This window comes from Heterocephalus glaber, unplaced genomic scaffold (genome assembly GCF_053883595.1).
Source record: "Heterocephalus glaber isolate CG9 unplaced genomic scaffold, H.glaber_assembly_v1.0 deba00001553, whole genome shotgun sequence".
Lineage (NCBI taxonomy): Eukaryota > Metazoa > Chordata > Mammalia > Rodentia > Bathyergidae > Heterocephalus > Heterocephalus glaber.
In genome coordinates this window covers 34,399,084-34,414,455 of record NW_028258344.1, presented here as the reverse complement: position 1 = coordinate 34,414,455, position 15,372 = coordinate 34,399,084, and the positions used below count along the sequence as shown (strand labels likewise).

General features: G+C 34.9%; 1 protein-coding gene across 2 annotated transcripts in view; it reads right to left on the bottom strand.

Moving 5' to 3' along the window:
- Positions 1-1,562: 1,562 nt before the first annotated feature.
- Slc26a7 (solute carrier family 26 member 7) overlaps positions 1,563-15,372 on the bottom strand; it is a 175,081-nt gene continuing 161,271 nt past the window's right edge. For both annotated transcript variants that reach the window (XM_087190592.1, XM_087190591.1), the window contains exons 16-19: positions 9,564-9,664; positions 5,898-5,952; positions 5,712-5,815; positions 1,563-4,584 (exon numbers count right to left, since the gene is read on the bottom strand). In XM_087190592.1, the coding sequence (XP_087046718.1) occupies positions 4,549-4,584; positions 5,712-5,815; positions 5,898-5,952; positions 9,564-9,664 (296 nt within the window). In that variant the 3' untranslated portion in view covers positions 1,563-4,548. The remainder of the gene's footprint in view (positions 4,585-5,711; positions 5,816-5,897; positions 5,953-9,563; positions 9,665-15,372) is intronic.

Genomic DNA, 15,372 nt, shown 5'->3' with positions numbered 1-15,372 from the left:
TCTTGAGTTATAAATAAATAGCCACAGAGTTCTCAGCTCACTTCTGTTTCCCTGTAGCTATCTTATGCTGAGGAAGCAGCCCCTCTGGGTCCTTTCGGTGGCTGAACTAAAGTCTTGTCTCTGAGTAATCTTTGTCCTCTATGCAGCCATCAGTGCACACTGTGACACCTTACCAGAAACTGAATCTCAAATCAGGCAACTCATTCACCTTGGACTTCCCAGCCTCCAGAACTATATTCATAGTTTTTTTTTTAATTTTTGCAGTGCTGGGGATTAAACCATGTTGTGCAAGTGCTCTACCACAAGCATAGCCTTCCAAAACCGTAAAAAAATAAATTTCCGTTGTTTAAGACACATAGTCAGATATTTTGTTAGAGCAGCCTAAGCTAATGAGAATACTCCTGTTGGTCACCCTCCCATCACAACACTCACCTTCTGTCATACTTCTAATTATCTTTCCTTAATTTATTCTTCTTGATGCATATTATCATCTATTTACATAATGTATTTTAAATTTATCCTGGTTATTTTCTGTCTTCCCTGATTAGAACATAAGTTCCATGGGAATAGGTATTTTTATTTTTCTGTTCTATTCACTGCTATATTTCCTACAATAGTGTTTTATCTTATCATGGAAGCAGTAACCTTTAAAATGCTGAGAAAGCCATGCATGGTGTTACAGTTTATATCTGGATGCCCCCCCCCACCAATCCTCATACACTCAGAGTCGAGACCTGTGGAAAGGGATTACATTATGGGGGTGGTAGAGCTGGCTTGGTTTTAGGAAGTGGAGTCTGCCTGAACAGGTGGGTCACTTGGTGTAGGGTTTATCTCCCTTCTCGCTTTCACCCTTCCTTCCTCTCTCTCTGCTTTCTGGTAGCCATGCCATAAACAGCTCTCCTTTACATAGATCCTTCCACTATACCTTTCTGCTTTGGAGCCAGCCAGCTTGGGCCTAAAAACATGAGCCAAAACAAGCCTCTACTAATTTAAGTTGTAGGTGTCTGATATTGTGTGTCAACAACAAGGGAAGTAACTAAGACAATGCCTGTAATCCCAGCACTCTGGGGAGTCCGAGGCAGGATGATCACAAGTTGCCAAGTGTGGGCAATTTAGCAATTCTAAAAAAAAGAGAGAGAGAGAGAAAAGGGGAAAAAGGCTGGGGATGTGGTTCAGTCTGAAGGCCTTGGGCTTAATCCCCAGTACTGCAAAAGAAATGCTGAGAAATACTGACTTCAGCCTAGAAACTCAGGAAAGACAAATAAATTACATAATGAAGAAGCTCCCAAAATAAAATATAAATGTGTATAGTAATTAAAACTAAAACAAAAAGGATACAAACCTAGTGTAAGAAGATTGTACAAATATAGCCTTATAGAATAATGTGCCCTTATCAGCACTCCATAAATTAGTTCTCAAATTTTGTAAGAACAAATTACCAAGAATAATGAGTGATTCCAGGAATTTTCAACACATAATACTCTGTGGTCAGTCCAAGAAAGCAATATGTATGATTTGCTTTGTAGGAGAGTAAATACTCTGAAATAATGGGCACAAGTCTATTAAGCATAATAGTTATCATATTTCAATTTATTTCCATGTAAATTGGTTGCAACATGCTGAGTTAGTACAAAGAATTATAAAAAGACAATTAAATGCATTGAAAAATATAAAAAATAAGTGCAGCGTATTAAACTACATGATTTTTAACTAAAAATCTTTGGATTGTGAAAGCACCACTTACCTCCCTATTTGAAATCTGGCAACAAAGTTACTCCCAAAAGCATATCCTATATTGAATTAGATCATCATCCCACAGAATACAAAATGTACATTTCTAGGCATATGTATGTTCAACAACATACCAACAAATTTTGGTAACTACTCCATGTCAAACATTATTAAAACAGGGTATTAACTCATTAATGTTTTCATTTAAAAAGAAAGATCTCTTTCCTCATTACAGTATGCATTTATAGAGGAGAGATCTGTCAAATAAATTACTGCAAAGTGGTTTAAGCTAAACCTTATAACACTTGAATTATATAATTGGGGGCAAATAACCTTTAAAGTGAAAGACAAATGGAAAATTTAAGAGCATTTAATTTGCATAAATGCAATGTTAATAGTCTATTCCTGGTTACATATTCTAGACTTAATCTATATACGTCACTACAGTAGGCCCTTGAAATGTTTATAGGTCAGTTTTAATTTTTTCCAATTTTATTTTACCATAAAAAGTAATACAGAAGTACGTTATCATACAAAAATAAGATGATCCTATGAAAATAATTTAGTGTCATTCTAGAAACATTTTAGCATTAGGACCATCTTAATAGTTTTTGTGTTGTGAGCTCCTACTTTGAAATAAACATTTGTATTTTACAATCTTGTGCATCCAAAACTCATATTTTGCTTTTGAACTCTTAGAACTGAATTGAAGAGTTTTCTTCAGGTCAACAATCACTGTGACTTTGGTCCAAGGGAGAAGCCATGGGAAAAAGAACTTTATATATTATAAGATTTGATCTTCCTTTTTCCTGAATTTAACATTAACATTTGACCCAAGTTATTGGCTTTGAAGTTTTGTCCACTAAATTTCTACTATAAACACTGAAATGCTTCTCAGACAATACTGTATCAGCATTAACGATGAAATAGAACAAACCATCCATTGATTAACTATCATGATTTTAATGCCATCCATAGTCCATACTCTCTAACTAATTGGAAAATGCTTGCAGTGCATGACTTCAATTACAAGCCATAGTTGCATAGGAAAATATCAGTTTACACTTAGCACAATATATTTTCTTTTCTTGCTTTCCTTGACTCGTGTTAATGTATTAAGGATAATGAATCACCATCTACCACTGGAATAATTTGACTCTACAAACCAGAGTAAAATTCATTTCTCCAAGGAAATTTTCCTGCTAATTGTTACCTGTCTTTCTCCCTGGGACAGTGTTGGGAATGTGAGCTAACCTCACTTATTGAGGGGTAGAGGTATTTGGAGGGACTGAGACTATTCTTTGCAGTTCATTTCTATAAAATTTTAAATGGCTGGAGAAACTAAGAATTGAAACTCTTATTCTTCTTTCATTTTATTACATTTTCCTACTTAGGATTTAATCCTGAAATTAAAGGCTATATGAATGTTTGCCACACATTTGCTAGGGATCATTACAACGCATCAGTTGGCAGGAGCTATAATTTACTCTTAAAGAGATTCATGGAACCACCTAAATGACCAATCTCTTAATTTACTTTCAACTTATTTTTCAAACTTGCTTTAAAGTACTTGGATTTTTCTCACACTGGTAATTCTCAAAAGGGTTAAGATACTTTTAAGTCTTAAGTATAATTATGCATCTACGTGTGATTTTGAAGGTGAGCATTCTTCCTATGTAAATCAATTTGATATATAAAAATGTGAAATTATGTAATGATACACCATGAAATATATGAGCACAAGCATGAAAGAATAAATTCTATAGTTTAGCCTGGCCTATAGCGTTCATTTTTAAATGGTTTGGTAGCCTTAAAGATCATCACATCCATGCTCTCCAACAAAAGAAAAAGCAAACAAACTATGGAAACTTTATCCAGATATGGATAGATAAATGTATTTTATTGATAGTATCTCTGAAATAAGTTCAAAACTACTGAAGTTAATCTTGTCCTGAAATAGCATAAAGCTAGCCTACCAGTGGTACTTTCTTATCTAAAAATCATATTTGTGAAAAAGATAAAATATGCAATTTCCAAACTCTAGCTCCAACAAAACTTAAGCAGAAGGCAGAGCCTTTTATGGAGTGGGAATGTAAAAATTAGAGCTATCTGGTCTGAAGAGCCCAAGCAATTCCAATATTCTTAGCAAAACAGACCAATGTCAGTATCTTAGTTCTTGGGATACCAATTTTCCTGAACATGAAAACATTCTTATTTAGGACATGAAAATCTCAGGAATGAATGTATTGAAGGGTATAAGGACCAGTGACTTCCAGTTTGTCATGCATTTCTATTTGGTTTGTTTCTATGAATTCCATATCCCATTGTATAAAGTAGTATTTAGTCATATTGATGTTTAAATGGCTTTTGGGAGAAGAGGAAATTGGTACATTTGCTAGGCCTATTTTATGTATTGTTTTCTTGTTGTAGATGATCCTGGAGTTTTACAAATGGCTCGTAAATATCTCAAATCTCTTATGACAAAAGTATTTCTCTATTTAAAAAATTAACTTATAGCAAAATAGGAATAAAACAATAGAAACTACTGTGGTAAAATCATGTTTACCCTTCAGTACATTAAAACTAAATGCATACTAATTCTTATATAAAATAACTAAGTAAATTTGCTTACTAGCAAAGATATTAAAAATTATTGATAAATCTTGACCAGTGACTATACATTTACTAAATCTCACCATACTTATAGTAGAGGTAATATGTGTAGGATCTAACAATAAAAATGTCATCCAAAGTGCCAGTATGTGGCCTCTTCAGGGTAGTTGCTAAAGACAAGATCTGTACTGCCTCAAAAGGATCTCAGACTTCACTGTGGTCACAGAGTTTGTTCGAGCTCTGAAATAGAAAAGGAAGAAATCAGCATTTATTTGCTACAGAGTCAACTCTTAAATTGGTCCCATAGCGAAATAACAGTATTAACAGAAGCCAGCCATCCAGCCATGCCCTGAAATTGAGTTTCCTAGGAAGTATCAGAGGATAGTGGCATAAAGATTTAGGTTGAAGATCAGACTGCTGGCTTTGAAACCAGCTCTTCCACTTGCAAATGGTGTAATATCCTTGGGCTTCATTTTCGCCATTTCTAAAAATGGATTAAATAATAGAATCTCTTCATTAGATTGTGATAAATTTAATTAATTAATATAGGTAAAGTCCTTAGAATATCCCTTGGAGCACAGTAAGCACTCAATGCACGTTAGGTGTTGTAATAATAACAATGTTGTTATAATTATTTTGTAAATACACGCTGTTCTGACTGCATATAATAGGGATGTCTCTTGGAGGCACCAGTTATCATTCTAGAGTTGAGGAAAGATAAAATAATTCAAAAGTCAAAGAAAAGTTGAAGGGAATCACATCTTGGGGAACAATTATAAAACTAAATCTCAAAGCTGTCTGTGGGAGGTAATTATTACCCTTCAAATCATGTGAAAACTGGGCTCTGCAAATAATGTTTTTAAGATGGCAGCCAAAATAAGCTTAGATGTAGTGCTGGTGAACCTTTCCAAGCTTTCAGTGAAACAACTAGCCCACTCTGCACGCATGCCACAGGTTCACTGCCCTTGGTTAGAGGCAAAAGTAAGAGAGCAGAAAAAAAGCTGAAAGGATATATTTAGAATTTCTGCATTTGAGAGAGATGAATTCAAAATTCCTGGACAGTGTGGCTTGTGGGAGAACCTTTAAACAAGCCTTAAACTTTTGATTGGTGATCACCAAATCCCCTAAGCAGTGCCATTGTTGGAATAATTTGTTTTATAACAAATTACTAAACAGTTGTTCTTAATGGTCCAAAAAAGCAATGAAAACATTCCTTTACTTTGCAGCAGAGGACTCTGGGATAGAGAAAGCCATTTTAATAGATTTTAGATGCCAGTGGGGTAAAAACTAATATAAAAAATATAAAGCCCTTAATTTTACATTCTAGTTTTTCATACAATTCCTGCATTCTACCTCGATCAACTCACCTTATTTGAATAGATATTACTTATTGCAGCAGATACTGATTCAAAAAAAATTGGTCTCTCTGAGTCTAGATTTCCATAGTACTTCATTGCTTTTATCAGGGAATCTACAAGAAAGTACACATGATATAAAGATACATGGAACAGCAGAAGGATCACATTCAAAGCCAGCCAAGGTCACTCCGTTACCTGTGCAATTGGCTAATGATACATCCACATTCATATCCTTACAGTCCATATAAACCTGGAAAAATCAAAATATTATACCTATGATTAATTCAGAAAAGCTGATAAAAAAGGAATAAAAAGAGGCTTTAAAAGAGAATCTACAAAAAAACAAAACAAAACAAAAAGCACATTTTTATGAAGTTAAGCCACCAGAGGGAGGCATTGTTACATAGTCAGATAGTCTGGCATAACCTGGCAAGTGGTTTGAAGACTAAAATTAATTCAGCCAAGCATCTACCTTTACTGCAACTAAATTTGGCTGTTTCTATTTCCCACTGTATTTAATAAAAATCTAAGCATTGCCTTTCTTTTCCCATAATAATGACATAAAATTGTTCTCCACCTCTTTTATTGGAAGTCAAGGACCCATTTATGAAAGTGATGAAGGCTGACCTTCTGGTGAATTAATATCTTGCAACCATTTAAGCATATTCATGGGCTCTATAAATCCCAACCATGAATGGAAAATTGAAAACCTCACTAGGATCTAAGACAATTTTGATCTTCCAACTTCCCTTTTTAAAAGTCCATCAAGAGGAGAGATGTTAGTGGCATGCTTTAGAGTCCTGCCGGTTAAATTTTAGAAAATCTCAAGTAGAAGCAATGTATGAAACACTCTGATCTTAAACTTACCCAGACCAAAGTCATAGCATGAAATTCAGTGAAAGTGATCTAGAAGTTTTAATTACAGTAGAATAGATTTTATTATATAACAGTGATATATCTTATATGAAAATTACATAAAGCTGCATTTATAATAATGGCATATGTGATACACTCAAAATTTCCCTATTTTTCCAGCAGGAAGCAGTTTTCTATATGTGATAAGAATTCTGAAATAATAGGAGTTGTATCACTTCTAGCATAAATGAACAAGCAAAATATATATGGGCCAAGACTTTGATATTAAATAAATGGCTCCTGATCTTGTTAATTTAAAGTGATTAATTCAAGGTGACCTCTCAGTGTTCGGCTTTTTGTTAAGCTCAATGAAGCACAAACACATAGTTATGGGTGGTTTGTTGATGCTGATAAGTATAATCTCCAGTTCACTGACCTCTCTAGTGTCCCAAGTAAAAGAACAAACAGAAGTCACTCCACTTCCTTCAACCTCCAACTCCTGGGAGATTTTGCTTATGCTAAAGTGATGAAGCGAGCAAGCCAGGAGTGTTATTAGAAGCCAGGAAAACATGCATGGCTAAAGAGCCTCTGTGGTTCTTTATTCTGGACCCTCTCCCAGGGAGGTGGAAACTAAGAAATAATATTTACTAGTTATGATATTATTTGTCCCTTCAGAAGTTGCTTATTTATTTATTTATTTTTTGGTACCAGGGATTGAACTCCGGGTCCTTGCGTTTGCGAGGCAGGAGGCAGGCGGTTGAACCACTGAGCTAAATTCCTGGCCCCAGAAGTTGCCTTTTTAAATGAGAAGAACATAATAGAGGCTAGCATCACTGAGTATTTACTAAATGCTAGACATTTGTTATTCATAATATAAGCCTCACCACTTGATTAAATGGGTGTTTCTCTTCATATCTATCTATCTATATATATAGAAAACACATAGTTATTTTCTGCCAATTTAAAAATAAACTGTATCAGTCAATTTATTCCACCTAGGCTAATGTTTCTCCACTTGTGTGAGAAACAACTGTGGTTGTTTAAAGATTTTAGGTCAGAACTATGACTCAGAGGACTACATGGAAAATGAGAATCGGGACCATCTTGAAGCACACAGTTGATAATGGCGCTCTTCTAGACCTCAGCAACGCTCAGCAGGTAAAAGTGCCAAACACAAAAATCCTTCCAGCTCTGGAAGGCTGAGGCAGGAGGACCAAAAGTTTGACCCCAGCCTGGGCAGCTTAGCGATTTACAAGGGCCCATCTCAAAATTTAAAATGAGGGCCAGGAGGTAGCTTAATGGGCAGTCCCTAAATTCAATCCCAGTACTGCAAATATAAATAAATAAATAAATAAATAACCTACAGTGAATGGAGCAGGGGGACAACATTTTTTACAATACAGCTTTAGTTGCAAGAAAACATAAAGTAGTCAGGTTGAGTCTGATGTTCAATTGTGCAAAGCTTTTATAGTGAACACAAAAATAAAAGGGTAACCTGCCGAAAGTAGCTATTGCATTTAATACCTAAAGTATTTACATTTTATTTTTTTTGTATTTCTTTGCTTTCTAAATGTCTGCTAATACAAAAACAAAAATCACCTCATCTTTACAAGTGAATTAACTGAGATCCATAGAAAAGAGACAACTCCCCAACTCCTGGGGTGTGGCAAGTGTGGCTTTCGCTTAGCAGTTTCCCTCCACACACACCCAGCCTTATTGTCATAGGAGAGTGAGATTGAAATTGACCTTTATACCACCTTGTGTTTAAAAGGTTGAACTTGTTAACGTAAATTTAAAATGCAAATGAATAGAGGCTCACACATACAACATTAGAGAAAACAATCAAAATCCATCTGAGACCCTATCAAGGCTTCTAATCTGAACCCTTTAAATTTCCACTTCTGTCTACAATGAGTAGCTAACACAAGACTATCCCATCTCCCTATGCAAGCAGACAATTGAACTAAAACACAGGCACAGCTGTACTTAGACCATGGCCTCAGCACAGCAACACAGTATTGAGCTTTCTGAGAAAAGGACAGATAAGGCCAGCCCCACCACCAGCTCACCTTGTTGCCCCAAAGCATGATGAGGGGACCCAAGTGACATCCAGAAGCTTTACTTGGGCTCAGCAGACAGAACTGGAGTCCAGGGAGAGTTGGGTAGGTCAGATTTGTGGAGAGAGAATTGAAAGGAGGTAGCTATGCAGAGATAGAATTCCAGAAATGTTCATAATTTTTTTTATGGCTTTGGCTGAAAGTGAAGTCACACATAGGGAGGCGCCAGAAGTCTGGGGTAAGGAAACTTGTAGGGATCAAGCACAAGAAGAGGTGCTGAGTGTAGGCACAGAGTTGGAAGGGAAGTGAGAGCACTGAGGAGTAGATGCTGCCCCACCCTTAAGACCCCACCCCAAATTAGGCCATGGAGAGAGACCGCTCAAAGAAATGAAGAAGGAGTGAATTCCTTATTGACTTCATGTTCACTCAAAAAGAAGAAAAATTTTCCAGAAATGCGTCAAAGTCTTCCTTAAATTCCCAAACTTAGGTCTTCCTCCTTAGGTGGAAATGGGGGTTTGAAAGACCAGGGATGATATTACGTGAAGATGAAACTGGCCGTGATGTGGGAAAAGAGTTTGCTGCCTCCAGTACCATTTGCTTATCATGTAGCCTGTGCCCTGGAAAGGACTTTTCTCTTTCTTTCTAGAAGTCCTGTAAGTGGTGTGTCCAGAAGATACTATGTCCATCACACCTCAGGTCTATGTCCCGTGACTACCCATGAGAACACCCCAGTCCTGGCCCCACACATACACCCCTGAAGCCCGACAGGATCTCTTGGACACAAATTTACAATGCTGTAAGGCACAGAGACCCATGTCCTTTGTGAGGAAAAAGGTGAAATAAGTATTATAAGAAGGCTCAGACTATGGAGCTGAGAGAGTGGCTGGTGAAAGCTCTGCTCCTGAAGAGAAAGGAAAACATCAGTCCAAATCAAGATTGTGCAAAATACCTCAACAAGCATGGAGACTCCAGAAGAGTCAAAAAAGGTCAACCCACCGCAATCCAGGACTAAAGACCACTTCTCAGTAAGACAGGGCTGTGAAGCCTCTTCTGTAGGAAGAACAGAGACTCAAATTAAGGACCATTCTTAGACATTTGATTATATTAAGCAATGAGGAGACAACAACAGTCTCATATTGTTAAACACTAATTCTACACACACTTTAATTGTGACACTTTTCAGTTAATTTCTAATTATTTCTGAACACTTTGATTTTTTATTAGAATGTTATTTCAGGTAATTAAGACATAACTCAGAAAAAGATGAGATAGTTTACCAGTACCATTTCACTGGTAAACAAAGTCTCAGATGACAACTCACAATGTGGGAAAAAATCTTCACCTGCTCTTCCTCAGACAAAGGTCTACTATCTAGAATCTATAAAGAACTTAAAAAGATCAGACCTCCCAAATTTAAAGACCCAATCCAAAAATGGGCATCTGAAATGAACAGACATTTCTCAGACAAAGAAGTAGAAATAGCAAATAAATACATGAAAAAATATTCAACATCACTGGTCATTTGAGAGATGCAAATGAAAACAATGCTGAGATTCCACTTCACTCCAGAAAGAATGGCTGCTATCATGAAATCAACCAATAACAAATGCTGGCAGGGCTGTGGGGAAAGAGGAACCCTGCTCCACTGCTGGTGGGAGTGTAGACTGGTGCAAGCACTGTGGAAATCAGTATGGAGATACCTCAAAGAACTAGGACTGGAAGTCCCATTTGACCCTGCTATTCCACTGCTGGGGATCTTCCCCAAAGAATTAAAAGAATCATACCACAGTGATATATGTGTGCCCATGTTCATAGCAGCACAGTTTGTAATAGCTAAAACTTGGAAACAGCCCAAATGCCCATCAACTGGAGACTGGATAAAGAAAATGTGGTTTTTTTATAAAATGGAGTACAACTCAGCTATAAAAAATGAGAAATTAGAGACATTTATAGCTAAGTGGATGCACATTGAGAGAATACTCAAGTGAAATAAATAGGACACACATGAATAAATTCTGAATAGTTTCTCTGGTGTGAGAAACTAAAAGTGTAAATAAGGACTAAATGTATAATAGGTAATGTGAAATAGGAAGAAAAGGGGCAAAGGGGAAGGAAGTGGGAGGGCTAGGGGAAAGGATAGAAGGGAATGGGATTAATATGAGAAAATGGAAAAATAGGAACAAAATTTTTGTAAATAGGGAGGAATGAAGGGGTTGAAGGGAGGGCTGGGCAAGGGTGAAAAATAAGAACCAAGAGAGACTATGTAAAGGTGCAAATTTCCAATGATGAATGTCATTATATTATAAACCTAAAATGTACCAATGATTAGAATGAATAATCGAAAATGTAAAATAGGAAGAAAAGGTCCAAAGGGGTAGGGGTAGTGGGAGGGGCAGGAGAAAGGAAAGAAGGGCAAGGAAAAATGATGAGAAATGGAAAAAATGGAAATAAAGTCTTTGTAAATAGGGAAGGGTGGAGGGTGTGAAGGGAGGGCTAGGAATGGGGAAAAAATAAGAACCAAGATGCATTATGTAAAGGTACAATTCCCAATGAGAAATGTAATTGTGTTGTATACCTAAAATGTACCAATAAAAGAATTTAATAAAAAAAATTAAAAAAACAAAGTCTCAGAAAATTTCAGTGCTTTTGAAACTCTATATATACAGTTAGTACAAACCACAGACTAGAACAGAGTCTTCAAGACAGTTTGAATAATGCACTTTTTACAATATCCCTCTTCCTTTCCTGGGTATTCCCAGAGGTAAACCCTGCTTTGTGATGCCTGAAGCTTACAAAATAATTTTTTTAACTTTTATTAGTACATGTTTGCAGTCCAAATTGATTACATTCACTGTAGAGAACTGGTTCATATACCTAACACATTTCTTTTTTCCCTTCTCTCCATCTTCCTTTTACTTTTCCAGCATCAGATTTATTTATTTATCTTATAAGATCATATAAAGTTAATTTTCATACATACAAATTATAAATCAGACCAATAGGCCAAAGAACATATAAAGCATATAGGACAATTGTACTAAGGAAAGGTACTCTTTTAGATACATTATCTGAACTGGATTATAATACTTATTTTCTCTCTCTTTTTTTCCTACTATCTGTCTTTTATTATATATATATATAATATACATGTATTCATATAAGAGAAAGTGTGCAATATTTAAGCTTGTGTGTCTGGATTACTTCACTTAACATTATGTTCTCAAGGTTTAAAACAAAGATCCACATTGCTGGGGTTTGTCCCACAGCCTTGGAAGGGATCTGTGGGAGGGACCTTGAAAATAAAGTGTCATTTGGTTCACAGCGAATCTGCCTAAATCCACCCCAGATTATACCTGACCAAAATAAAATGATTTTACTGTGGTACTCATGGCCCCTTTCTGATTGACATTGTCAGTGCCACAGTTTCCTCATATGTGATGACATTTCCATTTGCGGAGCCTGTCTAAAAAGTGTCATGACCCTCAGGACTGATTATGTAGGTTTAAGATTCCTTCAGCATTAGTAAGGAAAGTCTATCAAATAAACTCTGACTCATTCATTATGAAAATCTCTGAAGAAATTAATTCTTAATTGGAATAGTTTTGCCATTTAAAAAGCTCAAGATTTTCTCTCATTGTAGCTATGTAACAGTGGGAATATATGTTTGTATTTAGGCAAAAAATGTGAGATAAAGAGTTCATAAAAAAAACTGCCACATAGAGATTAAAAACAGGAGAGCGTGGAATATAAAACAGACCCTGAAAATTTTTATATGGCAATAACTGGTAGAAAAAGGAGATTACCATGCAGTAACTTTTAATGTATTTGGTAAGGGCATTCAGGTATAGGATTTGTTTTTAAGTTTCATTGATTAATAACTAGAGTATTAGTATATTCAAGAAATTTTTTTAAATGTAGGTGATAAATGAGTGAAAACCTATTCCTTTCTTCGAGGAGCTTATAATACCCTTGAATGCCAAGGATAGGATTGGTATGTAAACAACATATGATTAAAAATGATAAAATGAAAAGGAATGGGAATTTACAGAAAAGGAGACAGCTTTGAAGGAAATGACACACAGATGTGAGCATTTCAACCAAACGAATGGCTTTAATTAAACACTAATGAGAGCTTAAGATCACAGACTCCTCCAGCTCCCCATCGAGGGCGGACCTGGGCCCACACTACAGTCTTGTGTTCTGCTTTCCTGTTTCTCCAGTGGGAAGAGGGCTAAGCAGTTTGCATAGATTCAGACAAATGTTTCCATTGGCGTGACATGGTAAATTAGAAGCTCAAACAAACTTTAGCTCATCCATTGAGCACTCAGTTATCACTATTTGCCTAATTAAACATAGGACTTACCTCTACAATGGTAGGGCTTTTATTCATACTCTCGGGTATAAGGTATCCCTGCTCATTGTAGGGAAAGATAAAGATGAAGAAAAAAGAATATTTACTCTAAGCAAAGAATCTTCATTCTACTCAACAGTGGAAGTTTGGGTTATAGATGTATTTTTATATAATTTTAACAATTATGTATTAGGTAAGCAGAAAACACAAAATACATATGACATACATGATATACATATGTACATATGTCAAAATTTGTTTTAGAAAATAAAATCTGTATGGTTTATTTAAAGGCAGTAGTGAATTGGAACCACCTCACACCAATTGTATACATATCTTTCCAACTCCTTGCATAACAATAGTATTTTGGTAGCCTGAAATCAGTCATGGGAGAAGCATTTACATCACAGGAATTGATAAGCCCTACAAATCATTGTTTCTCTATAACCCCATCAAATCTCCCCTGCTTAAGACATGCTTAAGATATGGCAGGATATTACTGCTTAAAACTAGGTGCTCTTGTTAAAGAAAATAATCAATAATTTAAAAAAATATATAGTAGCTTTGATTAAATAAATGATTTAAACCATGACTTATTTGGCAATAGATCTTAAAATGACAATGATAAGACAATTTGATATTAAAACCAGTCTTCTTTTAAAACTTTTTCTATAGCACTGTTCTTACCAAATAATGTATGTTTAATAAAATTAAATACTACCTAGTCTGAAATATGCTAAAGTATAAAATTATTTGCTCAAAATTTCTGTGGAAAAATAGTATTACTAATTATCCTAAAAATCAATGAAGTATGAATTTTGAGATCTTTAATTCTTACTCTTTACTAAAACATAAGTTATACAAAAGAAATTAGTGAAAATAAACTGTAATCTGAAACAAATTAGCAATTGTTTGATTCAGAAAAGATACAAATGCATCACTTTTCCTGAAAGAAGCTACATAAATTGTCACCTAAAGCCATATGGGATAAGTTCAATCATCCCATTTTATAGCCATAGAAGACAAACCTACTCAATCATGGTACTTTTTCCCACTGAGTTCAGACAAGACCTTACAAGTTTTATCAACTCAGTGCTTCAGGAAGCCACTCGTAGTTGATCTGAATTTAATTTGTCTTTAGAATTTAAAAATACTATTGTGAAAAACAATATGTGTATATATTAACAAGGGACATTGATAAATCTATCTAAATGACTAGAAAATAATGATAAAAAGGCACTGAATATTTTTAAGGAAAAAGTCCTATTTTTCCTTTCTATTCTACCATATTTATTTCACTATTGAATTGTACTTGCCATTCTCTTTATTTTCTTATATTTATGTCATAATTTAGGTGATACTAAATTCTTAACTATGAAAATGTTTGTATTTTATCAATTTTGATATAAAAACTTTACTTTCATTATCTCAGAATGTATTCATGCTACTGCTCGCTGTGTCATTTATTTTTATATTTGAGTTTCCTCTTTGCTATACTTTTAATCAAAATACTTACATATTTTCAGCCCATCCAAAACAAAACAAAATAAAACAACAACAACAAAAAGATTCATACTATGTAGTTGTAGGTAGTTGTTTAAATAAGCTATTTTAAAAGAAGCAATTCAAAATGTTTCTTTTAAATTAAAAAAAAATCCTAATGGTGAAGTTACCAATTCATTCAAATTAAAATTTAAATACAATGGGCATTTCTGAAATCTCTTCAAAATTAAGTGAAGTTTTGTTTTTGCATAGTACCCTTTCAGTTCTGCCATTGTACTGATTTTATGGATATAACCTTGTGCTATAAGCTTCTAAGCAAATCAACTAGTGCAGTAAAAATCACATCATTCTAGAAAAGAATAAAGTGAATGCACAGCTAATATCCTGCCTTAAGCAAAATGAAGTGAGCTTGGAGCATGTGCAAAGGAGACAATTAATCTATACCCATGTGGGATGTGTAAGTGATGAGCTTTATCTACAAAAAACAACATTTCAGAAAGAAATTAACCATCAGGTGTGGGTGGGAAATTAACTCCAGATTATGGAAGCCAGATCTTTCTTGTGAATATTCATTAACTCCTTTAATTAAAAAGTATTCATAGTTGCATAATTTAGGGGTGCTTTTCATGTGCTTCAAAAAATTCTTGACAGTTGGTGAGTCACTTGTAATTTTTTTAAAAACTAAGTATTTTCTGTTGATACCAATTAACTACTAAAAAGCCAATTTACATCTCTAATTTCCCAAAAAATAAGAGACAAGAAACATTTAGAACAAACAACACTACCTTTGGAAAATGTGAACATATTATTAAATATTTCACTCATTCATGAATTCGCTCATTCAACTAGTTGGTTAGTTTGGATGCATTGAGTACTTACTCTAAGTACCAGACTAGGAAATGTA